The sequence below is a fragment of the Nuphar pumila genome, chromosome 12 (assembly GCF_984573655.1).
Source record: "Nuphar pumila chromosome 12, dmNupPumi1.hap1.1, whole genome shotgun sequence".
Taxonomy (NCBI): Eukaryota; Viridiplantae; Streptophyta; class Magnoliopsida; order Nymphaeales; family Nymphaeaceae; genus Nuphar; species Nuphar pumila.
The window spans coordinates 31,546,780-31,573,102 of NC_143260.1; the positions used below are offsets into that span (position 1 = coordinate 31,546,780).

The 26,323-nt window shown below is 37.4% G+C and overlaps 1 protein-coding gene across 1 annotated transcript in view; it reads left to right on the plus strand.

The window, feature by feature from the left end:
• Nucleotides 1-201: 201 nt before the first annotated feature.
• The window catches only part of LOC149820539 (sucrose synthase 2-like), a 74,755-nt gene continuing 48,633 nt past the window's right edge, over nt 202-26,323 (plus strand). Inside the window, exons 1-10 of the mRNA XM_089982458.1 lie at nt 202-430; nt 1,986-2,118; nt 2,351-2,502; nt 2,625-2,817; nt 4,138-4,256; nt 4,448-4,664; nt 4,860-4,955; nt 5,229-5,402; nt 5,620-5,736; nt 5,847-6,013. Coding sequence (XP_089838584.1) covers nt 330-430; nt 1,986-2,118; nt 2,351-2,502; nt 2,625-2,817; nt 4,138-4,256; nt 4,448-4,664; nt 4,860-4,955; nt 5,229-5,402; nt 5,620-5,736; nt 5,847-6,013 — 1,469 coding nt within the window. The 5' untranslated portion in view covers nt 202-329. The remainder of the gene's footprint in view (nt 431-1,985; nt 2,119-2,350; nt 2,503-2,624; nt 2,818-4,137; nt 4,257-4,447; nt 4,665-4,859; nt 4,956-5,228; nt 5,403-5,619; nt 5,737-5,846; nt 6,014-26,323) is intronic.

The window sequence follows — 26,323 nt, forward strand, 5'->3', positions numbered from 1 at the left end:
CGTGTAAAAAATAAAGGACTTGACATTTGGGATTCGGGTATTTGACAAATGGATGGATGTATTCTTGCTTTAACTACATGAGGGACACGCGCATGCGATCACTCCTCAGTTTAAATAACATGCTAAGTGGAGAGAAGTGGTAACCGAATCTCGTCTCTGAACGTGGCGCCTTAAAACCACGCAGAACACTGAACCAGAGCTTTCCCATTCAAAACCATCAACGAAGCAACTCCTCTTCTTGGCGTTCTGGAGTGTGAGAAGAAGCAGAAGAAGAAGAAGAAGGGGGAACCCGTAGGGTTTTCGTTGCTTAGGTTTTTCTGCGGAGGGTGATGATGGCGAACCCAGGGTTCAAGCGAATGCTGAGCATGCGGGAGCAGGTCGAGGACTCGCTCTTCGCTCACCGGAACGAGCTCGCTTGCCTCCTATCTAGGTTCCTCCTGCCTCTTCCCGATCCTTCCCTCATCTTCTTCTTTGTCTGCAACTGTGAACGCCATGGTCTGGTAGTTCCGCTAGACTGAGCGAAGTAGTTTCTTGTTTTAAGCGTTTTTTTAATTTTTAATTTTTGAACGATTCTTAGTCGTGGAAATTTGGCTGAATTCGTATGTCCGGAAAAAATTTGGCGGAATTTGTGGGATTTTCATGGAAAAACGATCGCTCTGAGTTGCTTGATTCCGCAGCTGATCTTTTCCGCGAGGATTTTAGTGGATTCTGTAGGATGAAAATGATCGCACGTATTGATGCTGAGCGTGTGATTCCTTTGGTAACTTCTTGGATCGATTTGGAGAGGAGAGTTTGGGAAAACGGATTCCAAGGAATGGAGGGAAAGTGTAAGAATAGGAAAAGGAAGAAGCGGATTGAAGTGAAAAAGCTGGGAAAACCGGGACATATGCTTTCTTACTGAGTTTAAAATGCACGAGGACTTATTTAGTCACGTAATCGCTAGCTAAATACCGTTAATTGCTCGTTGAAGAAAATAAAACTACTTACGCCCCGTGATTTTCGCATAACACAGTTTTGCATACTCTGTCCAGTGAAAATCGTGGTGGAATTGGAAATTTATGTCTATAGACTTTTGAAACAGCAGAGTAGAGTCCGTGAGCAAACGATTGGGATCATGCTGCGTTTGTTTGTAATAATTGAGTAGGAAAACATGTTAGAGGCCATCTTTGATCTTTCTTTACGATACTATTGTATTGCAAAACCTGTCTGCTGGGGGATCAATGTGATGCCTGGACGGATGAGGTTGCGTCGTCTTAAGTTTTTGACCAGGTGAGACTTGAACTGGATGACCAAAAGAGGTGGAGAACAAGAGACGACAACAGTCGTGTGACCATTTTCTTGACCATCAACACAACTTACTCGGTTGAGGATGAATGTGATGACTGGTTGGATACAGCCACACTATCTTTAGTTTCTTAACTAGGGGGTATCGGGTTTGAATTTCTGAGAGGAAAAGGAGGATCCAACATTTTTATATCTGACATAAAGCTGCAAGGTGAGGCTCATGTCGGTTGCATAGAGGGCTGAATATTTAGGCGACGTCACACATGAATGTAGATGTCACAAGGCTGAATATCATTCACAGACACAGACACAAACTAGCGCATACCTTCTAAGTTCTGGCAGAACAATCATCTTGGCAACTTTGTGCACCTTTCAGCTATTATTTAAGAGGCTGCACACATCTTTACTAAAACAAGGATTTTACTGTGAGAACTCTGTGTTTGATTGATGCTTAACTGTTATGCAGACTACGATCTTCATCTCTATCTCACAAATAGTTGTTGTTGGGATATGGCATGGTATTGGCTATTGTTTTATACACCTTAACAAAGGATACATTCCCAAGGTCTTCTCAAGATCTTGATAATCTAAACCCAATCAATCTCTAAGATTTCTACTTACATAACTTTTCTTGTAGAAAGGACACATGCATTTGGCTTCAGTTATAAATTGTAATTTTGCTGCTGCTGTTTTTACCACAGGTATGTTGATCAAGGTAAGGGTATTTTACAACCTCATCAATTGGTAGATGAGCTTGCAAATATGATAGCTGAAGATGAGGGATTGCAAAGCCTTAATGATGGATACTTCAAAGATGTTTTGAATTTCACACAGGTGGAAATCTCTCTCTCTCTCTCTCTATGTGTGTGTGTGTGTGTGTATAAACCTTATTGTTATATCTTTTTATACAAATAAATTCTTCTGTTTTTTTCCCTTTTTGTTCCAACAAATGTGGATCTTCTCAACCATGTATAATAATGCCATTTAGTTTTTTGATGTCCACAATAATCACGATTGGCTGATATATATTACCACTAATTTTATGTTAATATCAACCATTTCGCAGGAAGCAATAGTTTTACCACCTTGTGTTGCAATGGCTGTGCGTCCAAGGCCTGGAGTTTGGGAATTTGTTCGTGTAAACGTTCACGAACTTAATGTGGAACAGATGAATGTAGCAGAGTATTTAAAGTTCAAAGAAAGTCTTGTGGATGGACGGTTGAGTATCTTTTAAGCCTTCTGTCTTCACTGATCCATGCTGTTCCATTTCATTTGTTAGTGTGTTTAGAAATTAGATCTTGATCTCTGTAGCTTTACATGTTTGTCTTCATCCTGTGCAGCTTTGATGATCATTACGTCCTCGAGCTGGACTTTGGACCATTTAACGATTCATTTCCTCGTCCAAACCAGTCATCATGGATCGGAAATGGTGTGCAATTTCTTAACCGCAGTCTTTCATCAAAAATGTTCCATGATTCAGGCTGCATGGAACCTCTTTTTGATTTCCTCCGAGCGCACAAGTATAAGGGACATGTAAGTTATGTTTTCTTTAATTCTTGACTAACATAGAACACTTAAGCAAACCGTTGAACCTTCTAAGTTTTGCTTTCCTTTGCCTTGGAGATTACGGCTAGTACATGACTTCTTCTTACTGTACCAATATATATTGGAAGGGATGTTGTATTTTCATAAATACGGTATTGATCTTTTTGGATGTTACAGTCTTTCGCTTGTTTCTCTAACAAAAAAACTAAAAAATTATATACAGGTAATATCATCACTCATTGAATGATATGCAGCATAACCAGTTCAAGGCAAATTCAATGAGTTTGATCTGAGGATGATTCTTGCACATGTCATCACTGTTCTTTTATTATTCTTTCTTTCACCAGAAGTCTAAACTGTGATCTCGCTCATTTGCCTTCTCTTAATGCGATGCAATATATAGTTATAAACTTAGGAGTGGACACTGGCTAAGCCCATATTTCAGAAAAATTAAATATTTCAAAATGAGCTTATTATCCAACCATATTTCAAAAGAATTATAAATTTTTTAGATTCTCTCTTTTAGACCTGAGTAGTGATCTCAGGTCAGCCCAGCTACTCTGTCAGGTCATGTTGACTTCTGGGTTAAAAACTTAGAAAAGAAAAAGTAATAGTAATATCTAAGTGATTTTTAATTGCATGAACTATAAATATGCATGGCATGTTAGTAGGTTACACTAGCAACAGCTATCATGACTTGATGTTCTTTATTCTGATGTTTGTCAGGATTTATCATCTTCTTTTGTTTCATCCATTATAAATAAATTGAAATAAGATGATGAGAAACAATATGTGTGACACATATCCATGGTAAGTGTAGAAGTATTTCATTAGGGGCATATTTGTCCTTTTGAACAGTTCAAGGCAAACTCGATGAGTCATATGCATAAATAATTTTCAAAAGCCTCTCTCTATCTCTCTCATTGTAACATGTGAACCCATTTCTCTTTCTTCTTTTTCTGCATTATCTTTCATGTCCTATCAAAGATTAAAAGTGGTCTAGCTAACTATAGCATATTTATGCAGCCTAAACTTGCAAATCACTTTTTTTTCTTTATTCTGTTTTAGTGTGATAGCCTGGTACATACGCTGCATGTAAATCTAATGACATCCTGCTAATGCTTCTGCTTCTTGCCAGTGAATATTTTCCAATCCTTCTGTTTTCTGTTTTATTGAAAAATTTGGAAATGTAAGAATTGATGCAATAGAACCACTAAGAAGCTTCCTCATGTGGACTGAAAAGTCCTATGGTTTTCTTTAGAAATACTATTATTGACAGGTGACTGTGGACTGTCAAAACTTTTGTAGGTGATGATGGTGAATGAGAGAATAAAGAGTTTGTCCAGGCTTCTGTCTGCCTTGTCAAAGGCAGAGGAATATCTTTCTATGCTTCCCTCTGATGTACCATTCTCTGACTTTGAATACAAGTAAGTATCTTTTGAAGTAAATTCTCTAACTTTTAGACACAACAAAGTAAGGTGAACTGTAAGAAGTAAGAACTTTCTCCATTTGCAAATATTATGGATCATAGTTTCTCCTTACAATGGTCTATAAGTTGCATAAAAGTTGAACTGCAAGCATTTATGATGATTCTCATTACATTCTATATTGTGATCAGATTTCAAGAAATGGGTCTAGAGAGAGGTTGGGGTGACAAAGCTCAATCTGTGTTGGAGATGGTCCGGTTACTCTTGGACATCCTACAAGCGCCTGATCCTTCTGCTCTGGAGGCATTTTTGGGAAGGATCCCAATGGTGTTTAATGTTGTGATCCTTTCTCCTCATGGATACTTTGGCCAAGCCAATGTGCTAGGCCTTCCGGACACTGGTGGACAGGTATCACAATTAAACACTTGGAAGTTCAGATGCTGATTTTAGATTGACTGGTTTGATTGTGATTTTGAACTTAAACTTTCTTTGCATTACATATGTTACAATTGTTTCACCCATTTGTTCTGTTAAGTGATGTAGAAGCTGTTTTGTTTTCGTGCTGAAACCAACATAAAATTGTCAATATATTATTATTTGCAGGTTGTGTATATACTGGATCAAGTTCGTGCTTTAGAGAATGAGATGCTTGTTAGAATACAAAAGCAAGGCCTGAACGTTAGTCCTAGAATACTTGTGGTAAGATTATGCAGTACCCTAACTTTTCCCTAATTAGAATGTATCTAATGAATAATCTAATTATCTAGACCTTTTGGTAGATAAGTTTTTCATTTGTACAAAAAAAGAAGAAGAAACATTCTGTCTGTGCTGTGTCTTCAAAGGAGTCATCTGCATCCTTTGTTTTCCTCTTGCCGTTTGACTTTTATAGGGTTTTACAAAAACTGGTGTTTGATGGGTTTGTTTCACTTATAGAAGCTGGTGTTTGATGGGATTGTTTCACTTTTCTTCTAGGTGACGCGGTTGATACCTGATGCTAAGGGGACAACATGTGGCCAACGACTGGAAAAAATAAGTGGAACACAATATACACATATTTTGCGGGTGCCTTTCAGAACCCGGAAGGGGATCCTTCGGAAGTGGATCTCAAGATTTGATGTGTGGCCTTACTTGGAGACATTTGCAGAGGTAAAATTGTTTCATATGTGAATGTTTTGATTTATTTTAAAGGTTTCATTTGTACAGTACCTTTTTCTGGTAGTTTGTTTCTTTCTATATTTTGTGAAGTTGACAAAATTGTTGGACGTTTCATACGTTTGAGATTTCATTGTGAAACTGATTAGGTCAATCGCCACAGAATAGTCATATTTGCTGGTTTTCTTAGTGATTTTGTCTCATGATGTAGGATGTGGCCGGTGAAATTGCTGCAGAGTTACATGGTTCACCAGATTTGATTATTGGCAACTACAGTGATGGAAATCTTGTTGCATCTTTGTTATCACAGAAGCTTGGAATTACACAGGTATGTCAGATGTCCCACTTTATCTTATGTTATGATTGACAAATTCTTTTTCTATTTAATGTATCAAAGTTTGCAACATTGATCTTTTGGTTGCTCTCTTATTTGTGCAGTGCACCATTGCACATGCTCTGGAAAAAACAAAGTATCCAGATTCAGATATATATTGGAGAAAATATGATGAAAAATATCACTTTTCATGCCAATTTACTGCTGATCTGATTTCAATGAATTGTTCTGATTTTATCATAACTAGCACATACCAGGAGATTGCAGGAAGGTAGTTTCTTGTTTTCTTTTAAGCCTTTTCAGATTTCTGCTTCTTGATGTGCACTTATCCAGTTAGTAGACTGTCTTAAGTTGGAAACATCTTCTGTTACCATGCTTTTTTGTGCTTTTATTCTTGGGCAGTGCATCAGCAATGCATCTTTACAACCTTTAATAACCTGTGGCCATATGATAAGTGATCTGAGGTGACTTGAAAATATTTTTAAACACTTTTTCCAGTAAATATGTTAATGGTTCTGATTATGTTGATAGATGAAACCATCTCATGGAAATCCTATGTCATGGAAAATGAAGAGAGTGGTCATAATCTTGCATCTTTCACTTCAGTGAGTAGCCACATTCACAATAGGATATTGGTTATCCAGAATATCTAGCATGAAGTAATTATTGATTATAAGAGGTGTGCAAAGAAATGCATTTCATGATTTTAAGTTTTCCCTTCAATTATGGTAGGGAGAAAGGGCTGGATGTAAGTAGGTAGGGAGAAGGTTTCCGTAAATTTACTATGATATCCTTCCTGGCTATGTTTTAACTCACAAGGAAAAAATATACACCATATGTGTGTTTGTTGTGAACATGGTTCATATGATTAGCTTGCTATGGAGCACCAATTCTGCTAGCAACCATGGTCCAAGGCACCGGGTTGTTGTCACAGGAAAAGTAGAGAACCCTGTGATGGTGTGACCAAGGATAAGTCCTTTATCATAAACACCAAATCTCACATAGCTTATATCATTTAAAATTGGATTTTCAATTATGGTTTTTGGCAATTAAAAGTTAAATTAAATAAAAAAGGCAAAAGATTGTAATTTTAAGGGCTTTGATTAAGACAATTAATGACATCAAATTCAATAATGCCATATATTCTGCAAACTCAATCTTTATAAAATGCAGTGACATTTAGCCTAATAGAAAAGGAATAAGTAATTCACCAGTTCTGTACCAAGGGAAACCAAACTTTTTTTAGTAATAATTAATTTTAGATGATAATTTTTGAATAAAATAGTATGAATGAACGATGCAATAAATATATTCTGAAAAAGAAAATCATGCATAAAGAATATAAGTGAACATGTAAACAAGTGAAAATTCTGTTGGAAATAGCTCTATTTGTAGCAAAACTTACCACATGGAGTTTGTTACAGTAACCCAATATTCTCATAATCTCAGACCCCTGGGCCAGGTTTTGCATTAGAAAAGAAATCAAATAACTACTTTATCTAAAAACTCCTTTGAAATTAGGAAAGATTCTGAAAAGAATATGAAATCAAAGTTCTTAGCTTCTTTACCTTGAAACATATGGCTGCATTCTTCATCATATCATGTCATGTTTCACCCTTGAATTATATTGCATTTCCCATACTCATTATGTGTGATTATTTAATCTTTTCAACACGTGTGTGTGATATGTGATAGGCTATGTCACACAGACACTCCATTTTTCCCTCTGTGCCCGTGTCGACAAACGTGTTCCCATGTCGATGCGCGTCGACACTTGGACACACCATTTTACCCTCCGCACATACAAGTTTGTATTCAATTTATAACTTTATATCTTCAAGATATAATATATATTTTAGATTATATTCAGTTTATTTTGTGTTTATGTGATATATATATATATATATATATATATATATATATATATATATATATATAAATTGTGTCCCCGTACCCATATTTTTTAGAATTGTCATGTCGTACCCTCCATACCCATACCCGCACCCAGGTGACAAAGGTGATAGGGCTTCGATCTTGGGATCGGTGCCCTATCTGATTTCTTGAAAACCGTGAAGGGCTTGGGCCCTCGTTGATACGTTCGTGGAGCTCGAGAAATCGTGGATGCCATAATAAAAGGGAGAAACATGTTCCCAATGATATGAGGCGGTGGGTTCAATCAAAGAGAGATCCTCAATCTAGATGATTATACCTTTGAACAACGAAAAATATGCAAAAAAGGAAAGGGGTGATCTCAGAGGAGGAAATTTCTCCAAAAATGTCCAAGATACTTCATTATGCGGCGAAGTCCTTAATATATAGTCCTAGGGTGGATCGGATCTCGTACAAATAGATCCATGTTAAGATATATATGCCTATGTAAACCGAAATACCCATCTGGGGTATTTCGGTCTTTCTACTATAATAGGTGTCAGCCCATTAAGGGCTGATCATATTTTATTTTTTTTGTCTTTTATTCTTTTTATTTTTGTGTAATAAGTCTTTTCAGACTTGATGGGACAGCTCCATATAGCTGTTGGAGCTGCCCCTAACCCAACAACCATATGGAGCTGCCCCCTTTAGTATCCCTTTGTATTATAAATAGGCCCTTGTGGCCCTTGTATTTCTCACTCTTCTAAGAGTGCTTCTATGCAATAACAAAGATATTTTGACCCTTGTGTGGGTGGTTCGGTTATTCAATCAAGTATTTTACTTGATTGAAGTGTGTTCTTGCATGTCCATAAGTGACACATTTTGGATTTAGTCTGTTTCATTACATGGTATCAGAGCTTTGGTATTATTCTAATAGCATTAAGAGAAGGATCGTGATAACATCAAAAGGAGGATCGTGAGCTTGGTAAAACAATGAATCGTGGATCGTTGCATCGAGAAGCGCACCATCTCTCAAATCTTGTATTATCCTTCTTTTCTCTCTATATTCTTTCTCTTTATTGTAAAAGAATGGAGAATGAAAGGGAAGTTATTATCTCTATTCCCGTACGACTCAATGATACAAGCTATGTGATGTGTGCATCCATAGTGAAGCACAAAATATGGGAAAAGGGTCTATGGAGTTAAGTTGATGGTACCGAAAAAGAGCTCAAACTCATCCTTACCAAAATTGAGAAGGGGAAGGAAGTTGTTATTCAAGGAGAGAAAATGTCTAAAGCCATTTCCGATTATGAAAGGAAATAAAAATAATGGAGAATGAGACATTCCAAGATAATTGGATGGCTCATCAATAGTGTGGACATCCACAAGTGCTCTAGTCTAGCGAAATTTGATTTCGCTAGTGATGCATGAAAATATCTTAAAGACATGTATAGTCTTAAAGATATTGCTTGCATATGCAATATTCAAAACAAAATAAAAAATATGACTCAAGGAGAGATGAACATTAGGGAATACTACAATGCACTCTCTTCTTTAGGATGAATTGGCTCTACTTCATTGCCCTTGTAGAAGGGAGCAGCCACCTGTGTAGAGAGAGAGAGAGAGGGAAAGGAAGAGAGAGAGAGTCGGTTGCACAAAAAACTGATATCGTATATTTAGATTAGGGCTTCTTTCTATATTAAATAGAGAGAGGCTAAAAGAAAAAATTACATCTAAGTCCTTATGAGAATAAAATTTCAAAAAAACTCTAATATAAGAGAACTTAAACTAAAACCACCTATTCTCAACACTCCCCCTCAAACTGGAGCATAGATATCAATCATGCTCAGCTTGTCACAACATTTTGAGAAATTTGGCTTAGCAAGAGGCTTTGTAAACATACCTGCAACTTGGTCTTCCGACTTTAGGTATTTGGTAGTGATATGACCAGCTTGAATCATATCTCTTACATAGCGGCAATCAACCTCAATGTGCTTTGTTCTCTCATGAAAGACAAGATTGTTTGCTATATATGTTGCCGCTTTGTTATCGCACATCATGGTCATTGGAGAGGAAACCTTCACCTGGAGATCATGAAGAACAGTGCGAACCCATATCAATTCAGCAGTTGTTTGGGCCATAGCCCGATATTCTGATTCTGCACTCGACCTGGAAACCACATTTTGTTTCTTACTTCTCCATGAAATCAAGTTGTCTCCCAAAAACACATAGAATCCTGTGGTAGACTTTCTATCTACTACAGATCTAGCATAGTCAGCATCAGAATAGGCTACTATCTCCAGAGTTCCACCTTTCCTGAACAATAACCCCTTTCCAGGAGAGGATTTTAGATATCTGAGAATCATTATGGTTGTATTCCAGTGTACCTCAGTTGGTTTGTCCATAAACTGGCTAACTTTGCTTACTGCTAAAGCAATATCCGACCTGGTCACAGTTACATATAATAGCTTCCCTACTAGGGAGCGATAGCTTTTGCTATCAATTGGTTTTGACCCTTCTTCAAACAACTGAACTTTATGATCCATGGGATTATTTGCTGGTTTAGCTCCCAACATGTCCGTTTCCTTTAATAAGTCAAGAACATACTTCCGTTGAGACAAAACCATCCCTTCACGGCTCCTAGCAACTTCTATACCCAGAAAATACCTGAGTGAACCAAGGTCTTTTGTAACAAAGTGTTTTTGAAGATGAGCCTTTGTGGCTTCAATAGCTTTCACATCATCTCCTGTAAGAATGATGTCATCCACATATACCACCATAACAACTATGCCAAAGCTAGTTTTCTTTATAAATAGTGTATGATCTGCATCTATTAAAGCCAAAGCTTGACATCACTTCAAACAACTTTTGAAACCATGCACAAGGACTTTGTTTCAAGCCATAAATCGCCTTTCTCAATCTACACACCTTCTGACACTCCCCCTCAACCTCGAATCCTGGAGGTTGTTGCATGTAAACGGTCTCAGATAGATCCTCATATAGAAATGCATTTTTCACATCTAATTGGCACAAGCTCCAACCATGCTGAACAACTACTGAGAGAACAAGACGGATGGTACCCATCCATGCAACAGGAGAAAAAGTTTCAAATAAGTCAATACCATATGTCTGAGTATACCCTTTCGCTACTAATATGGCCTTGTACCTTTCAATAGAACCATCGGATTTGTACTTTATTTTATATACCCATTTACATCCAACAATGTCAGCATCTGCTGGGGAATCAACTAGATCCCATGTATTCTGAGATACTAAAGCATTCATTTCTTCTTGCATAGCCAGCTTCCAACGATTATCAAGTTCTGCTTGTTGATAGTTCAGAGGAATAGTTTCAGCAGATAAGGCTAAAATAAAAGACTTCATCTGATGTCCAATTCTGGCATGGGAGACAAAATGAGATATGGGATATAAGGTACATTGTCGTGTCTCCTTTCGTAGAGCAATGGGCCTGTTATCATCATCCTGAAGATCACTATTGTCAGTAGAACTTACCTCAGGAGAAGAAGAAGATGAAGGCTCTTGCGGAGGTGGAGCTCTACGCACATATACCAATGGAGGATTATGAAATCTGGAAGAGGATGAAGTTTGGTTCGGTAACGAGGGCACAGATTCCAAAGGAAAAGGAGGTATAGGTAATGGAAAAGATTCAGCTGGATCAACCTGCAATGGGGAACCGAAAATAGAGTAATATGGAGAGGATTCCAAGAAAGATACATCCGCACTGACATACTCTTGGCGAGAAATAGGATCATAACATCGATAGCCCTTTTGATTTTTTGGATAGCCTATAAATATGCATTTTGTAGCTTGAGCGGCTAATTTATCACGGTCAGGGCCAAGTTTGTGTAGAAAACAAACACATCCAAATATTTTTGGTGAGAAAGAAAAAAGTGGGGCATTAGGTTTTAGGATATGTAATGGAATTTGATCACCCACAGAAGACGAAGGCATGCGGTTGATCAGATAGCAAGCAGTGGTAATCGCATCACCCCAGTATAACGCAGGAACATTGGATTGAATCATAATGGTCCTGGCAACATCAAGCAGGTGCCGATGTTTGCGCTCAGCCACCCCATTTTGTTGAGATGAATAGGCACAGGAAGTTTGTGGTTGGATGACATGATCTTGGTAAAATTGTAAGAGACCTTTTGATTTAAACTCGAGAGCATTATCAGTGCGAACAATCTTGACAATAGATTCAAACTGAGTTTTTATTTCAAGAATTAGGGATTTGATAATACTTGGAACTTTAGATCGTTCTTTTATTAAAAATACCCATGACAACTTAGAGAAATCATCAACAATAACAAGATAATAACGACACTGAGTCCTAGTAGGAATCTTACTAGGACCCCATACATCTGCATGAAGAAGTTCAAAAACTTTATTACTAGACTGACTCTGACTCGAAGGGAACGAACTTCGATGATGCTTTCCCAACTGACATGCTTCACACTGAAATGATGTGGTAGAAGGAATTTGAGGAAAGACCGACCGAAGCTTTGACAAAGAAGGATGACCAAGACGACGATGCCACTGAAAAGGACTGAATGAGTGTTCCACTGCAGCATGAACATTACCCATTGGATGATGTAGATAGTAGACTCCATTTTCTTTATAGCCTCCACCAATCTTCTTCCCCGTCAGCAAATTCTGAAAATGACAACCCATCGGATCAAATATTACTCTACAGTTTTGCTCTCTTATAAGGCAACTAACAAAAAGTAAACTTTAAGGAAAGTTTGGAGCATGAAGAACATTTTGCAACTGTAATGAGGAGGATATAGAAATATTTCCCTGACCAACGACCGGGGAGGAACTCCCATCGGCTAATGAGACTCCTCGATGAGCATTAATATCCTTTATATATGAGAAAACAAGTGAATTTCCACACAAATGTCTGGATGCACCAGAGTCAATAATCTACTTACTGTCAGTCAGATGAAGATGATTTCCGGTTGAATAGGCAACCCCAGTTACAGAAGGAGTGGAACTCAAAGGACGAAGAGCTATCAACTCATCATATTCAGCACGACTGAGAGTGATACTACGATCACTTGCAGAGATATTCTCCTGTATGTTTGTTGCCTCGATAGTAGTAACATTTGCTTTAGGAGTACATGACTTTGATGGAGAAGAGGTTGGCCGACCATGCTTATCCCAGCAACGATCTTCTAAATGTCCAGATTTTCCACAGAATGTACATTGAAGCTTTCCTCTGCCTCCCATACCACGTCCACGTCCTCGTCCTCTGATATTCTGAGTATTTCCACGTCCATAACCAGATGAGACAACAAGAGCAGATGACTGAGTCACAGGCTGAGATTGTGGTAGAGAGATCGCAAGTCTACTCAGACGATTATATGCATCCGCAAGAGTAGGAACATCTGATCCAGTCAACATTTGAACTTTTGCAACAGAAAATTCTGAAGAAAGACCTGTAAGAAAACGAGCAACCATGGTTTGTTCTTGATGATCCTTTTGCTTCGAGCAACAAAGAGGCCTGTGAGCATTAAGTCGTTCAAACACAGCTTTGACAGAGGCATAGTATTGGGCCAAGGTCTGATCTCCCTGCTGCAAATTATAAATCTCCTGTTCTACTTGCAGGATACGACTCACATTAGTTTCTTGTGAGTATGTATCACGAAGATTGTCCCACATCAGTTTGGCTGTATTATAGTAGATCAATCCATCAGCAATATGGGGTTCGACACTATTCATGATCCATGACATAACTATGTCATTATCTTCATCCCAAGTAACATATTTTCCCAATTTTTCAGGGGGTTCGTCTTCCAACAGAATATGTTTTCGACGATGTCCAGATACCGACATCATAAAAGTTCTGGACCACCTGACATAGTTGGTTTCATTCAACCTTACGGAAGAGCCGTACGAGAAGGGGTTGGCAAAAGCCTTATACTCCCCAATCTGTTCCATTTTAGAATCACATTTCGAATTTTCAGCCATACTGCTCACTTGAACAACAAGTATTCAAGTAGAATTTTCCAACACTGTAAGGAATCAGCCTTGCTGTTTCCGAAAAAGAAAAACTGCCCACAACCAGCAGGGAATCACTCCTGCTGCTTTCACGACAAAGGGATAGCTTAAACTAACACAACACGAAACAAAACTCGACACAGCAGGGAGTCACGACCATTGTTGCACCCAAACACACCACGACCAACAATAATATTCAGTTGCAACACAGATGAACACGACAACTGTTGTTCCCCGAACATATAAAGCATAACGACCAATAAGTCTTCAGAAGACAATTAAATAGATCAATCATATCTCGATCACACGCAACAAACACAGGAAATAAATTTCAGAATCACGGCAGGCACGCAATCAACACAGAAAAATGAAAATCACGGCTGACACGCAGTCAACACAGAAAACATGACAATCACAACTGGCAGGCAGCATCACAGAGACTTGCTGCGTGACCCAAACAGCAGGAACAACCAACAGCTCACGGCTGGCACGCAGCAACACAGAAACCTGATATGTGACCCAAACAGCAGGAACAACCACCAGCACGTCAATCACGGCAGGCACGCAACAACAGGAACTCGTCAATCTCTAGATAATCACGACACGAGATCACAAAAAAAAACCCCATGAAGAGAAAAAAAATCCAGATTAAAAAAAATGGTTACGGCTCCAAGAAATCACGACAGGAGCTCCATCCTTAGATCTGACGACAGATCTAGGTAACATCCCAGATCTGTTATCAGATCTTCCACACTAGTGCAACAACAAACCTGATTTTCACGCAGTCTGGATTTTTTTTTCCCTCGTTGGTGAAGATCAGTCCTCTCGTGATCACGCTCCCGAGATCGAGTGCTCTGATACCATGTAAAAGGGAGCAGCCACCTGTGTAGAGAGAGAGAGAGTCGGCTGCACAGAAAACTGATATCGTATATTTAGATTAGGGATTCTCTCTATATTAAATAGAGAGAGGCTAAAAGAAAAAATTACATCTAAGTCCTTATGAGAACAAAATTTCAAAAAAAACTCTAATATAAGAGAACTTAAACTAAAGCCACCTATTCTCAACAACCCTCAAGATGTAGAATTTCGTGAGAACTAAATTAAAACGGAGCATTTCTACCAATTCATTAACGAGCTTAGACCCAAATTTGAAGGAACCAAGTCGGCTCTCCTTCATAGAGGAGGTATACCAATTATAGTTGAAACTCTTGAGGAGTTAACTATGGAAGAAAATAGATTAAAGAAACTATCCGTCTTTGGGATGAAGGCATAGTTGTTGTTGTTGTTGTAAACTATCTGCCTCAAAAGATGAAGAATCCGTGCTTGCTATGTCAAAGCTCGATGTCAAAGCCCGGTAATCACACTAGTTGCAATAAACCTCTTTACTTTGTGAAAAATAAAATGAGAATGGAAGAAACTCCAATAACTATGAAAGAAGCGACAAAAGAGGAGATCATGAATACAAAAAAAGTGGCAAAATCATATTCTATCATTGTTATGAACCGGGACACATAAAGCCCTTTTGTCCCAAAAGAAAGAAAGAAAGATGATCATACAAATGACAAAAAAGTTGCTTCGGTTGAAAGAAATGATGTAGACGACTCCAAATGTATCGGCTCACTATCTTTGGCTCAACTAATGGAGGCATTACAACCAATGTTGAAAACTCAAGCTTCTTCCTTCTCGGGAGCGACCGTACCTACAAGTGGTGACTCTGGTAAAACTTCTTGGATCCTTGATTCTGGTACATCTTTTCATATAACTCCAAATGAGTCCATATTATCCGAATGCCATGCTAACCCAAATAATTCTTATGTTTAACTATTGATGGAACGTCTTTAAAAATCATAAGTTTTGGAATTTTTCAAAAGCAACCAATCTTTCACGTACCAAATATTAGAGTAGTACCAAAATTAAATTTAAATCTCTTATCTGTTTCTCAAATTACGGATCATGGATGCAAAGTACAATTTTCATCTAATGATTGTTTAATACAGGATATCCATTCCGAGAAGCCGATTGGGCGAGGCCATGGAAGAGTAGATCTCTAGAGTTATCAAAACAAACTTTTTGTAATTTTGTGAAAAAGAAAGATATAGAAAATTAACACAAAAGACTAGGACATCCTATTGTGTCCAAATTACACTTGTTTCCATTTCTTACAAGTTATAAAGAAAGAGATTTTGTTTGTGAAGATTGCATTCTTGGTAAAATGAAGTCTTTGCTCTTTGGACCAAGACATTTTATATCTAAAAATCTATTTGAGCTAGTGCATTCGGATGTGTGGGGACCGACTTCAGTTGTATCTAAAGGAGGTGTATCCTATTATGTTGTGTTTGTAGATGACTATAGTAGACATTCTTGGATATTTTTTCTTAAACAAAAATAAGAAGTATTTGATTGTTTTAAAAAATTTTATTGTTATATAAAGAATCAATCTAAAACCAATATTCAAATCTTTAGAACCGATTTTGAGGGAGAATTTATCAAAAGAATTCAAAAATTATCTTGGTCTATATGAGATTGTTCATAAAAAATCGTGTTCATACACTCCTCAACAAAATGAACTAGCCGAGAGGAAGCATAGACACATTATTGAGACCACTTGAACACTTGTGTCTAGAAATGTTCCAAAAGGTTTTGAGCCGAAGCCGCCCTTACGGCAGTCTATTTGATAAATAGAATGCCTTCAAAAAACATTGAAAATATCTCTTCCGTTGAAAAACTATTTAATACATCTTCCGATTATAAAAGGTTAAGAGTCTTTGGATGTAAATATTTTGTCCTTATCAATAAGAATGACAGTTTCTCTAAAAGCAATCCCTTGTGTTTTTTTAGGTTATGCCGAAAACCAAAAGGGATATAGATGTTATAACATTGAAAGAAACAAATTATATGTTTCTCGAAATGTCACTTTTCTTGAAAATAAAATTGGTTATAGCAAAGAAAAAATCCAAGAGAGTTATGATTATTCGTTTCTTTTTTACCTTGTCAATGAACATGAAAGGTCTGAAAACATTCATGATGTGGATGAGAGTAAAAATGAAGACACTCATTATGCAAATGTGAATATAAATGAGGGTATTAATAATATAGATCTATCTCATAATAACATACAAACCTATGCTCAACGTACCGAGGTTCATCCACTATTCTCAAAATCAAGATGTAGATTCTTTTAATCTTAGAAAATTCATAAGAATTTCAAAAGCTCAGTAGATTTGTATCCCATGATTCCTTTGAACCAAGGTATAGAACTGATATCTTACCATGAGGTTAAAAATCATCAAGAATGGATTAAGGCAATGAATGATGAATTAGAAGCTTTGGAAAAGGCAAAAACTTGGGAAATCCAACATTACCTAAAGGAAGAAAGACTATGGGATGTAGATGGGTCTACAAGATAAAAACTAAATGCGATGGGACATTAGAAAGATACAAAAATAGGTTAGTAACCAAGAGATACAATCAAGAATATGGAATAGACTACGACGAGATGTTTGCTCTAATTGCTCGAATGACCACTGTTAGAACTCTCATTTCTATAGCATCAATTAAAAAATGAACTATCTTTCAAATGGATATAAAAAATGTTTTTTTTGAATGGTAATATGAATGAGGAGGTTTACATGGATCTTCCTGTGAAAATCTCTATAAAAAGAGATTTTGTGTATAAACACAATGCTGTGAACAAATGCACAAAAGAGAACTCTCACAAGTGCACAAAGGCACAGATACAAATGCACAAGAGCATAAAAAATATCAACTTCAATATATTGGGTCCCAAGAGGGGCTTTACAAAAGCATAGCTAAAACTAGAGGGGGATCACCCCTATATATACACCACAAAGGGGAGCCACCTTGGGGGCTCCCAAAGGAGTCATTGGGAGCCCCCAACAGTCACATTTGTGACCGTTGGGGGCTCCCCAATGACTCTTTTGAGGAGCCTGTTAAAATGTAAAACTGTACATATATGTATATATAATAATATTATATTATATATATATACATTTTTCATTTCTTTCTTTTCTGTAATTTTTTTCCTTTATTTTTTATTTTTTGTCTTTATGTCATCTAGTTCAGTTTGAACTAGAATGACTGTTGCTAGTCAAGTCCTGTCCAGACTTGACTAGCAATAGAGCTGTTGGACTGACACAGTCCAACAGCTCTTAATAGAGCTGTTGGACTGACACATTCCAACAGCTCTAAATAGAGTTGTTGGACTGTGCCCAACAGCTCTATTGAGTCCTCTTTCAGCTGTGTATATAAAGGGGTGCAGCCCCTCTTGTATTTTACTCCAATGCTTCTTAAGCAATTGGTTTTTCATATCAATAAAGAATACATTTTTATTTTTATTTTGTTTCCAGTTATACCCTTTTTAAGGGTTATGCTTTAGTGTCATTCTTGACACTTGCTCTTGTTAATCTAAGCTCGTGTTTCGAAGATCCCCATTTCATTTCATGGTATCAGAGCCGCGGAAGTACTAAATCTTGAGGAAAAGCTGCCTCGGTTTCCGTGCCCGTTTGCAAAAGTGTTCGCCACTTGAAGAGAAGTGTTTTATCACTTCATTGGAGAAGATTTCACATCTTGTTGTATTGTTTTTTTTTCTTTCTTTTTCATTTTCCTTGTTTCTCTTCTATCCCTATTCTTTCTCTCCTTGTAATCGATGGATGACAATGATAAAGTCACCATCATGCCTATGAAACTAAGCGATACGAACTATGTAACATGGGCTTCAATCATGAAGCACCATATATGGGGAAAAGGCTTATGGGGGATTGTGGATGGTTCCGATTCGGAACCTAAGCTATCTCTTACTAAAAAGGAGGGAGATAAAGAGGTCCCTCCATCGGAAGAAGAGAAAATCAAGGTTATTGCCTCATACGAGAAGAAATGGAAAGAATGGAGAATATCTCATGCGAAGATAATGTCATGGCTTATCAATAGCGTTGACATTAAAAAATGCTCAAGTCTTGCCAAATTTGATCATGCCGATAAGGCATGGGAATACCTTAAGAATATGTATTCCCTTAAAGATATTGCACACGTGTGCAACCTCCAAGAAAAAGTTCGAATGATGACACAAGGAGACAAAACTATTCGTGAATATTACAATGGGTTGTCCGAACTTTGGGAAGAACTTTCCCTTTTAGAACCAAAGTGGCATTGTGCCGAAGACATCGAGCTTCGTCAGAAACAACTCGATGCCGAACATTTTTACCAGTTTATCACTGGATTAAGGCCGGAATTTGAAACCACTAAATCGGCCCTACTTCACCGGGGAAAAATTTCTTCTATTGTTGAAACTGTTGAAGAGTTAACAATGGAAGAACATCGTCTCCGGAAAGGTTCTTTAAAAATTGAAGATGATTCCGTTTTAGCCGTGTCTAGACCAGAGAATCATGTTCGATCATATAGGCCTCCTCACTTTAACCGACAAAATGGTGACTATGATAAGAAGAAAGGTATTTGTCATCACTGTCATGAACCGGTACACTACAGGCCACAATGTCCCAAACATAAGGAGCTGAGAGAAAAAAGAGCTGCAATTGCTGGATCGGAGCCTAAAGATCAGGATGCACCAGTTTCCCTGGCCCAACTAATGGAGATTCTTCAGCCTCTCATCAAAGGTGCCTCTTCCTCATCTGAAGCTTCAACCGGCGCAACAGCCTCATCTTTTTCTGATCTAGGTAAAATTTCTTGGCTTCTTGACTCTGGTGCATCTTTTCATATGACCCCAAATAATCAAAGTCTATCCAAATGTGTTAAAAATAAAACAAATGTGTCAAAGGTCTTTACTGCTGATGGGACTTCTCTTGAAATAGAAGGAATAGGAAATTTTGAAAAAATTTATAAAACAAAAAAAATCTTTATTCCAGAAATTAGACATGTTCCCAAATTAAATTTAAATCTTTTATCTGTATCTCAAATTTCTGATTATGGGTGTAATATTTCTTTTTCTTCTCATGGTTGTTGGGTACAGGATCGCCAGTCAGGCAAGCTGATTGGGGAAGGCCATAGAGAAGGAGGACTCTATTAAATGGATTTTTTGGAAATGCCAAAGAAAGCTTTTTGTTATAATATTCAAAAAATAGAGTTGGAACTGTGGCATAAGAGACTTGGTCACCCACATATAGCCAAAATCCAACATTTTCCAAATCTAGGGAAATTTTGTAATTCTGAATCATTTGATTGTAAAGATTGTATTCTCGGCAAAATGAAAAGATTACCATTTCAGAACAGAACCTTTTTCTCTTCAAGACCACTTGAATTAATACACTCGGATGTTTGGGGTCCTGCACCAGTAATTTCTAAAGGAGGATTTGTTTACTATGTTATTTTTGTCGATGATTTCTCCCGACATACATGGATGTACTTTCTCAAACATAAGTCTGAAGTATTTTCATACTTTCAAACTTTTCATAATATGGTTAAAAACAAGTTTCAAAATGATATTACTATTTTTCGCACAGATTCAGGGGGAGAGTTCTTATCCACAGATTTTCAAAATTATCTTAAATTGCATGGCATCACACATCAAAGATCTTGTCCTTATACACATCAACAAAATGGACTGGCAGAACGAAAACATCGCCATATTATAGAAACCACTAGGACTTTATTAATAGCAAATCAAGTCCCGAAAGACTTTTGGGCAGAAGCTGCCTTAACTGTCACCTATCTCATTAATAGGATGCCATCTTCTTCGTTACAAAATATCACTCCCATTGAAAAACTTATGAACATTTCTCCAGACTACTCTAGACTAAGAATATTTGGGTGCAAATGTTTCATATTTACTGACAAAAATGATAAACTTTCCCCTCGTGTGATTCCTTGTGCCTTTTTAGGATATGATGAAAACCAGAAAGGTTATAGATGTTTTGACTTCAAAAATAATAAACTATATGTGTCTAGAAATGTTTCCTTTCTTGAAAAGGAGAGCTTCTTTGATTTTAGAAAATTAAAAGACGTCACTGAGTACTCCTTTTTGCTAGATCTAACATCAACATCTGATGAATATGACCTTGATTGTAACTTTGATAATGATCAAAGAATTATTGATCTTAATGTTGAAAATTAAGAAGTTCATAGAGATACTAGTATTCAATATTCCAGGCGACAAGAGTCTAATCCTCCATGTGCACTTGAGAAATATTCTAACATTCCAACTAGACAATCAACCAGAATCTCGAGGCCTCCAGGAAAGTTTGTATCATACGAGTCTTTCTCACCCACATATAGGGCAGTTATTGCATTAATTCACCCATATGAAGAACCATCCACATATTTTCAAGCAAAAAATGATATCAAATGGATAGAAGTCATGAAAGCTGAATTAGATGCACTCGAAAAGGCTTCTACATGGAATATTCAAGATCTTCCTCCAGGGAAGAAAACTATAGGATGTCGATGGGTTTATAAAATTAAAACCAAGAGTGATGGTACTCTTGAAAGATATAAAGCCCGTTTAGTAGCCAAAGGTTATGCCCAAGAATATGGGATTGATTATGAAGAAACCTTTGCTCCGGTGGCTCGTATGACTACTGTCCGAACCTTAATTGCCTTAGCTTCTATCAAAAAATGGTCTATTTTTCAAATGGATGTCAAAAATGCTTTTTTAAATGGAAAGCTAGTTGAAGAAGTATATATGGAACCCCCTCCTGGTCTAAGTATTCCTAAGGGTAAAGTCCTCCGCTTAGAAAAAGCTCTTTATGGACTTAAACAAGCACCAAAAGCTTGGTATGATAGGTTTAGTCGTGTTATGATTGATATTGGTTTTCAATTCTGTTTAACTGACACTGCTTTGTTTATTAAGAATTCTGATGCAGGGATCATTGTGCTTCTTCTCTATGTGGATGATATGATCATCACCGGAAGCGATAAACAGGGAGTTGAAACAATCAAAACACTTCTTAAATCTCATTTTGAAATGACTGATTTGGGCTTGTTGAGATATTTTTTAGGCATTGAAGTTGCTTATTCTCCTAGAGGATATTTATTATCTCAGACTAAATTTGCTTTTGATATTGTTTTCAGGTCTGGTATTACTGATGATAAGAAAGTCGACACTCCAGAAGTTATTAATGTTAAAATGAAGATCGATGATGGAGAACTTCTTACAGACCCTACTCCTTACAGACAGCTTGTCGGGGCACTTTCCTATCTATCCATTACCAGACCAGATATAGCACATGTTGTTCATACAGCAAGTCAATTTCAACATGCTCCTACTTCTGTTCATATGGGAGCAGTCATGCGTATTATCAGATACATCAAGTCCTCTCTTTCACGAGGACTTTTCTTATCTTCCTTCTCTTCTCTTGATTTAATTGCATATACTGATGCTGATTGGGGAGGTGATCCCAATAACAGACACTCAACCACTGGCTTTTGTGTCTTTTTAGGGGAATCATTAATCTCGTGGAGGTGTAAAAAGCAGCAGAAGGTATCTCTCTCATCCACCGAAGCTGAATACAGAGCCATGGCAACCACGACCATGGAAGTAGTTTGGCTCCGACGACTGCTTGCTGACATGGGAGTTGAAGCAACAAAGGCTTCACAAATGTGTTGTGACAACAAAAGTGCGATTTACATTGCCAGTAACAGAACATTCCACGAACGCACCAAACACATCGAAATGGATTGTCACTACGTCAGAGAGGAATATCTACACGGGATAATTGATCTGCCATATGTCACTTCAGAATATCAGTTAGCAGACTTCTTTACAAAGCCTCTCGCTGCTCCCCGATTTCACTTTCTCTTAGACAAACTTTCGCTCATTGTACCGTAAGTTTGAGGGGGAGTGTTAAAATGTAAAACTGTACATATATGTATATATAATAATATTATATATATATATATATATATATATACATTTTTCATTTCTTTCTTTTCTGTAATTTTTTTCCTTTATTTTTTATTTTGTCTTTATGTCATCTAGTTCAGTTTGAACTAGAATGACTGTTGCTAGTCAAGTCCTGTCCAGACTTGACTAGCAATAGAGCTGTTGGACTAATAGAGCTGTTGGACTGACACAGTCCAACAGCTCTTAATAGAGCTGTTGGACTGACACATTCCAACAGCTCTAAATAGAGCTGTTGGACTGTGCCCAACAACTCTATTGAGTCATCTTTCAGCTGTGTATATAAAGGGGTGCAGCCCCTCTTGTATTTTACTCCAATGCTTCTTAAGCAATTGGTTTTTCATATCAATAAAAAATACATTTTTATTTTTATTTTGTTTCCAGTTATACCCTTTTTAAGGGTTATGCTTTAGTGTCATTCTTGACACTTGCTCTTGTTAATCTAAGCTCGTGTTTCGAAGATCCCCATTTCATTTCAGAGCCTTCCAAGGTGGCACGAAAACCACAAAAAAGAATAAAAGAAAAAGAAAAAAGGAAAAATAAAAAGAATACATTCATATTCCTAAGTGGAATATGCGTAAAATGGAAAAATATAGAAATACCCTTTTCGGGTATTATGATCAAAATATATATATATATTAGTATATACGTATAGAGATATGTATATATATAATATATTTATATGTATCTTTATATATATATACTAATATATATATTTACATAAGAATTACATTTTTAACACCCCCTCAACTTACGGTGCGATAACCGCAAGTTTGCCCAAAAGAAAATGAAACCGAGGGGAGAAAAGCGCCTTAGTGAAGAAGTTCGCTAGTTGATACTTCGATGTCACATATGGAAGGTCGATGATTTTTTTCAAATATTCTTCCCGAACATAATGGCAGTCCATCTCTATGTGTTTTGTGCGCTCATGGAAGGTATGATTTTTGGCAATGTATATCGCACTCTTATTGTCACAGCATGACTTTGTCGGTTCTAGAATATGAACTCCCATATCTTCTACTAGACGTCGAATCCATACTATTTCTATGGTTGTGGATGCCATGGCTCTATACTCAGCTTCAATGGAGGACAAAGAGACCTTCTGCTGCTTCTTACACCTCCAAGAGACCAGCGATTCACCTAAAAAGATACAAAAACCAGTGGTGGAGTGACGATTATTAGAGTCTCCTCCCCAATCAGAGTCAGTATACACAATTAAATTTAATTCAGAGGATAAAGAAAGAAACTCACTTATTTCTTGTTCCCTTTATATATCTGATTATTCGAAGTACTGCACTCATGTGAACCGATGTAGGAGTATGTTGGAATTGACTTGCAATGTGAATTGCATGATATATATCAGGCATAGTGATGCTAAGATACATCAATGACCCAACCAGCTGTCTGTAAGGAGTAGGATTATAATGCCCCAAAAATCCAGGACTTGTAATTTTTTATGAAAAGTTTGAAAGCTTTGTAATCAATCATTAATAAGAGTTTTTAAATAATAATTCAGCGAAAAACAGTGTTTGAAATAGCAAGTCAATAGACCTTGGACGCATTACAACGCAAACTTTCCTTGACAAATAGATTTGAAACTTCGTACATTTTAAGAAAACCAAAGAGATTATGAAAATGCAGTTTAAGTCTTATACAAAAAAGAGATTTTTAGGAAAACCTTTATGCAAATTTACTGAAATATCCTCAGGAGCAAAACGTTAGGGAAAGAGTCTCTCATCTTGATCTCATCACGCCATTGTGCCATCAAAAGTTGTATCACTTGTACACCACCTGCCCATGAAATGAGTCAGTTTCACAAAAAAATGGTAGGTACGGAAGAGAGTCAATATAGAACTGAAACAAGTCATGAGTTATATTTAGCACGTGCAACAGACTATGCAAAAGAGTAAACATTTCTAACATGAACAATTAAGTATGCAAACAAATAAAGGTTTACAAGGTAAGCAATTATGAGCTATCGACTATCATAAGGTATACAAGATTTTACGGCAAGTAACTACCCAACTCATAAGGTGCAAGAAATTACACAACAAGTGGTTTATAAGTTGTACGCGGTAAGCAATCATACGACAACAATTATACTAATCACAAGATGTAAGCAACTTATAAGACAAGCAACTACATTAGTCATAGTTGTAGACAGTTTGTGGATTACGAGCTGTAAGCAGTCACATTAGTCTTAAGATGCAACCAGTTCGTAGATTATGAGCCGTAAGCAATCATATGACAAGCCAGGATAGTTCGACTAAGCATGTCACATGTGTCACATTGCCACTACCATAATGCTATGATCATAAGCATTTAACTAGTACGAGTAGCCAGTTATTACTAGCAAAGAACTAGTGTAACGCTACAACAAGCGTGCATAATTCAACGAGTAGTATACTGAACTAAGCAAGTCATGTCATAGCACACATATCTCAATAAGGTGAATAGCTTAACTTATGTTTCGATATTAGCTGGCCAGGCAGGTACGCGCAAGGCACGAATCGTAGAAACAACTAAGACTAGTTCAGGGGTCTATTATGCCATGTGTTTTCAATACCCCGAATAGTTAGTTGAGTTTGCTCCTAAGGGGACGGTCGGTGACCGAGAGAGAATTCCACAAATGCCACTTGTTCCAAATAATGCATCCAACTTCTGCAGAAGTGTTGAGCTAACTTTTGTAGCCCATATTCCCTAACTCCGATGATTGGGGAATCCGAGTCTTTTGCCCGTAACTGCCATTAAAGGACCTGTCCATCGGAGTTTTGTACCATCCGTCCTCTCTCTTGATGAACCGTGTCGAACGAGCACGACGGAGGTTTCTTAATCACTGCCTCGTTATACATGCTTTGGTCTTTCGACCCACTCGAGCATCTTGCTTGTGAAGGTGAAACCATCACCATTACGTGCGTTATACGCGCTATTGCACGTTCGAGGTAAACATAGACCTCTCATTTTACTCATCGTAATACGCAACGTACATGTTCAAAAGTACAACCATGATGAGAGGGTAATGGATTTCTCATATGAAATCCCCAATACATCTGCTTTGTAAAAGTACGCAGTGTAATCACTCGAGTTCATATTTGTCATGCTCTGGTCCTTTAGACCCTCACGAGCCTCTTGCTTGTTAGGCGATCATCAACATTACATGATTACAATAAGGTGCCAAAACACGTTTCGAGGTTACCACAGACCTCTCATCCGATCATCGTAACACCAAATGTGACGTACCTATCCAAAGGTACGACCTGTAATGAAAAGAGGCGGAAGCACCAATAGAGTAAAGAACACTCTTTAAGAGTGCCCTCAAGAGCCAAGAACACAAACACTAAAAGTGCACACACAAAACTCTCAAAAGTAGAAAATGACTTAAAGTCATAAGTTGGATTTATTGAAGAAAGGAAGAGAAGGGTGAAAACCCATTGCTTACAAGAGGAGAATACCTCCTCTATTTATAGAGGAGGGAGTGTAAAGGAAGGGACCACAAGGGGCTCCCTGTTAAAATGTATCTAATATATATATATATATAGATATATATGTATATATATATAATGTATATTACATCAATACCTGATAGGGGTATTTTTGTAATTTCACGTAGTTGTTTTAGAAAACAACTATTTATTCTTTTTGTCCAAATGTAATTTCCTTTTTTGTTTTTTTAATTCTTTTTATTTCGGTTTTTGAGGACCTAAAGGGGCTCCAACATAGTCATTGGAGCCCCCAACGGTCACAAATGTGACCATTGGGGGCTCCCAACGACTCCATGGGAGCCCCTTTTGGCTCTCCTTTTGAGGCCCTTTGGCCCTCCTT